Here is a 3566-nt window from a genome sequence, read left to right as displayed (position 1 = left end):
AGCCCCCAGCAGAGCCCCCGGCAGAGCCCCCGGTGACACGGGAAACGCGTGCGGCCTGCGCGGTGGGGATGGGGGCGGTGTCCGTCCGTCCGTCTGTCCGTCCGTCCGTGTGGGAGCAGGTCACCCCAGAAAGGGAAAAGGGAGCTTTCAATTCAAATTCGCTGTTTCTCGTCTCTCTTGCAGTTTTCTTTCTTTCCTGAGTCATTTGAAACTAGCAATGTGTGTTTAGATACTGAGACAAAACATCTTTCCAGCAGTAAAAATAAAATTGTATTTTATTTTAATTTTTTTTTTTAAAAAAAAACCAACCTCCCTGAGGTATTTTTAACGTTCTCAAAGTAGTCCCAGACCTGTTTGCTTTTCTAGCTAACGCTAGTGGGAGCTTTAGTCAGGTAGTTTTGGCTCCTTCTGCTTTAAATCCCATTAAAAAAAGAGTCAGGGAGGTAGAGAGCCTGTGGTGTGTTTTGAGCAGTATTTTTCCTGTTGCTTTCCTGACCACCTCTGTGCTGTGTTTGTGTGCCCCAGAGTCAACAGCAGCCTGTCCAGTGATGAGCTCCTCCTGGAAGACTTGGAGACAGAAGGAGAGAGGCAGCTGAAGAGCCTGCTGCACCACCAGCTCGATACCACTGTCTCTATTGAGCAGTAAGTCCTGATCTGGTCCCTAGTGGGACGGGTGAGCAGATTCTGGCCACGTTAGGGTCAGCAGCAATGTCACCTCACGAGGTGCTCTCCGCCCTGGGAAGATGTTTCCTGCAGGCTCTTGTCTGCCAAAACAGCTGTGCAAACCCTTAGTCCTTCGCTGGGTCTCCTGCCTGGACACTCCAGCAGGAGATAAACACTCCTTGTCTCCGAGGGCAAATGCTGTTGGTAACTTATTTTCACATGTTAAGTGAAAATAACCGATTTGCCTGGGCCGGACACAGGGATGAGTTTCTAGACTGGGGAGCTCGTCCCCAGCAGGCTGGCCTGTGTTTGCACCTGCTGGGTACTTGATTTTATAGTGTCACAAGATGCCTCCTGCCTGTGTTGAGGCAGCATCCTGCCCTGTGGGATCTCGTGGGCTTGGAAGAGCATCGGGAGAGCATGGCTTAATTGTGGTTTGGAAACACGGCATCTCTGCCTAGGTGCTTCTTGGGGAGAGGCCAGCCCCTTCCTATTCCTCCAGTTTCTCAGTGTTAAGTTGTTTCTGCTGTTCTGTTGCTTTGGTTACAGGTGCAAGTCAAAGCGGAGATGCTTTGCTCCTGCAGCTTTTTACAAACCTTTTGGGGAGGAGGCTGCGGGGGCTTTGACCTTGTCACAGTACCAGGCCCTGCAGGAAAGCAACAAAGAAACTGCTTCTCTCCGGGAACTGGGACTCTCCGACTCAGAGATCCTGCTTTGGAAGAACCGGGATTCAACAGGGAAGGTAGGCATGCCCTGCTCTGGTGTGAACGTGGTCAAGTCCCTCTAACCCCATGGCCTGTGGCACCCTTGTAGAAAATTCACGTCCTTTGTAAGCCCTCTGGTAAAGAATGGCCACTTGATATATCTCTTGCCTTTAGGCCAGTGTGATCTCACATTTCTTCTGGCCTCTTTTCTTTGGTGGAATGATCTGTGCTAAAAGCTACAGTGGAGAGAAGAGCTGGTCCTTTGGAACACAGCAGGACCTGACTATATTCCTGCCTCTGACTTGATGGGCTTAATCAAATCAGTCATTTCACCTGCTTATACCTGTGTCAGAAGGATTTGAAGGCTGAAGGAGAAAAAGGAGGAAACATCTCAAAGCACCTCCACCTCCTCCTTTCTGCATTCTGACACATCCCTGGATCCCATGGCTGGCTTGGGATCGCTGTCTGTAGGGACGGTTTTGTATGTTCTCCTCAGGGGCTTGCAGATGCTTCAAGGGACTTTAAACAGCCACATAAAAATTGCAGTGTAGAGCTGTTAGACCAAGTGTGTGATTGCAGTGGGGTGCTCCTCTTTGGGTGCAGTCTGCAGCACAGCAGTGCCAAAGCAGGTTTCTCCCCCTTTCACCCTTTTCTTTCACATTCCAGAGACAAGAGGCTTTTTTAATTGCTCTTCCTGAGCAATGACCCGTGTGCAGGAGGCAGCGGTTTGCGGTAATAATGAGTCTGCCTCTCTTCAGCTAAAGTCATTACTTGCTTTGGTGTTTAAGTGCAAACCCAGGCCTGGTGTGGCTCGCATTAAAGTTTGGGGTAGAGTGGGGTGGTGTTAATTTAAGAATGAAAAGTAACGTCAACAGTAGCAGTTCTGGGATGTTTAGAAATAAAGATTAGCATGGAAAACACTACTCTGACAGAAAGAACCAGTAATATTAGGGCACATCTACAGCTTGTGAGAGAAGAATAACATTTAGAGAGAAAGCCCAAGACAGGTAGCAATGTGCAGCTTTGTATGTGGAGGCCCCGGGTGAAAGGTTCCACCAAGGAGGAATCAACTGAGACAGAGGACTTCAGATTGCCTGTGGAGCTCTCAGCAAAGTACTGAGTACAGGCTTCTGTTATTTTTCAGCTTTTAAATTGCAGCTTTTTTGGAAACAAAGTACTACAAATTATTTCCTGTAATTGCTTTTCTTTATAAACGGCATTTTGTGTCCCAGGGAAGCTGTGAAATGGTGAATGGAAGCATGCAAATGTGGGACCATGCAGTCAGGTGGGAAGAGAGAGACACACCCATGGGACAGTCTTTGTTAGATTGTGCTCAGTGCAGGGAGAAGCCTTATTTCTTGCCTGAAATAGAAGGATGTGCTACAGTAATTCTTGAACTAAATTTGAGAAAAGAAAATCCACCTACAGCCCCATGAAAGTGTGTTCTCTGGATTCGGATAGAAGTGGATGGTAGAATAGCAATGCTTCCCCAGAAGCTGGAGTATGTATCTTCTGCTTTGGGAGCACAAGTCTGGTCAATTTTAGCAGTGCCCTGGCCCTGTGCAGTGGGATTTATTTATACAGGAATGCTTGCTCGTAGCCACGTTAGCTGTGAGGTCTGCGCTGCGGTAGCTGGGTGGTTTCTGGGAGCTGACTCATGTGAAGCTGGTCAGGGTTTTAGTCCTTGGCATGAACCCACCCTTGGGGTCCACTTTTCGGCAAATAAGGTTCTCTCAGTGATGACAGGGTCATAGACCAAAAGCTTGGTGGAAACTTGAGCTCAGTTATGCTGTACACATGGCAAAATAAATGCTAAAGGGGGTTTGTGCAGTTGCTGCAGGTGGCCTTTGACAATGCCTACAGCTGGCAGAGGCAGGGTCTGCTGGGACAGAGGGGCACTGGCACCATTAGACAGTGAGGCCAGGGAAAGGAAAGCAGCACAGAAAGGTCAAGAGAAAGGGTCTGTTTTTCCACTTCTCTCAAGAACTGAGGCTTGCTGAACAGTTGTTTCTGCCCTACTCTTGCAGTAACAGGACCTCTTGGTGACCTGCTCTTTGGGGGATGGTTCCTAGTTGCACTCACTCCAGGGCTGGAGGATGTGAAGTCTGACTGCTGGCCCAGTCTCTGAAAAGGAGGCCTGTGCTGTATCTGAGCAAAGCTGTGCCTGTCTTCCAGGGCTCTGGGCTGGGAGCGGCCCCG

General features: G+C 49.0%; 1 protein-coding gene across 1 annotated transcript in view; it reads left to right on the top strand.

Annotated features, from left to right (window-relative positions):
• Positions 1 to 433: 433 nt before the first annotated feature.
• The window catches only part of RBM41 (RNA binding motif protein 41), a gene marked incomplete at its 5' end in the record, with an annotated part of 6011 nt that continues 2878 nt past the window's right edge, over positions 434 to 3566 (top strand). The window contains 3 exons of the mRNA XM_029083574.1: positions 434 to 642; positions 1213 to 1405; positions 3543 to 3566. The exon at positions 3543 to 3566 is cut by the window's right edge and continues 178 nt beyond it. Coding sequence (XP_028939407.1) covers positions 434 to 642; positions 1213 to 1405; positions 3543 to 3566 — 426 coding nt within the window. The remainder of the gene's footprint in view (positions 643 to 1212; positions 1406 to 3542) is intronic.

This window comes from Antrostomus carolinensis, unplaced genomic scaffold (assembly GCF_000700745.2).
Source record: "Antrostomus carolinensis isolate BGI_N321 unplaced genomic scaffold, ASM70074v2 scaffold26852, whole genome shotgun sequence".
NCBI lineage: Eukaryota > Metazoa > Chordata > Aves > Caprimulgiformes > Caprimulgidae > Antrostomus > Antrostomus carolinensis.
This window is presented reverse-complemented; position numbering and strand designations above follow the sequence as displayed.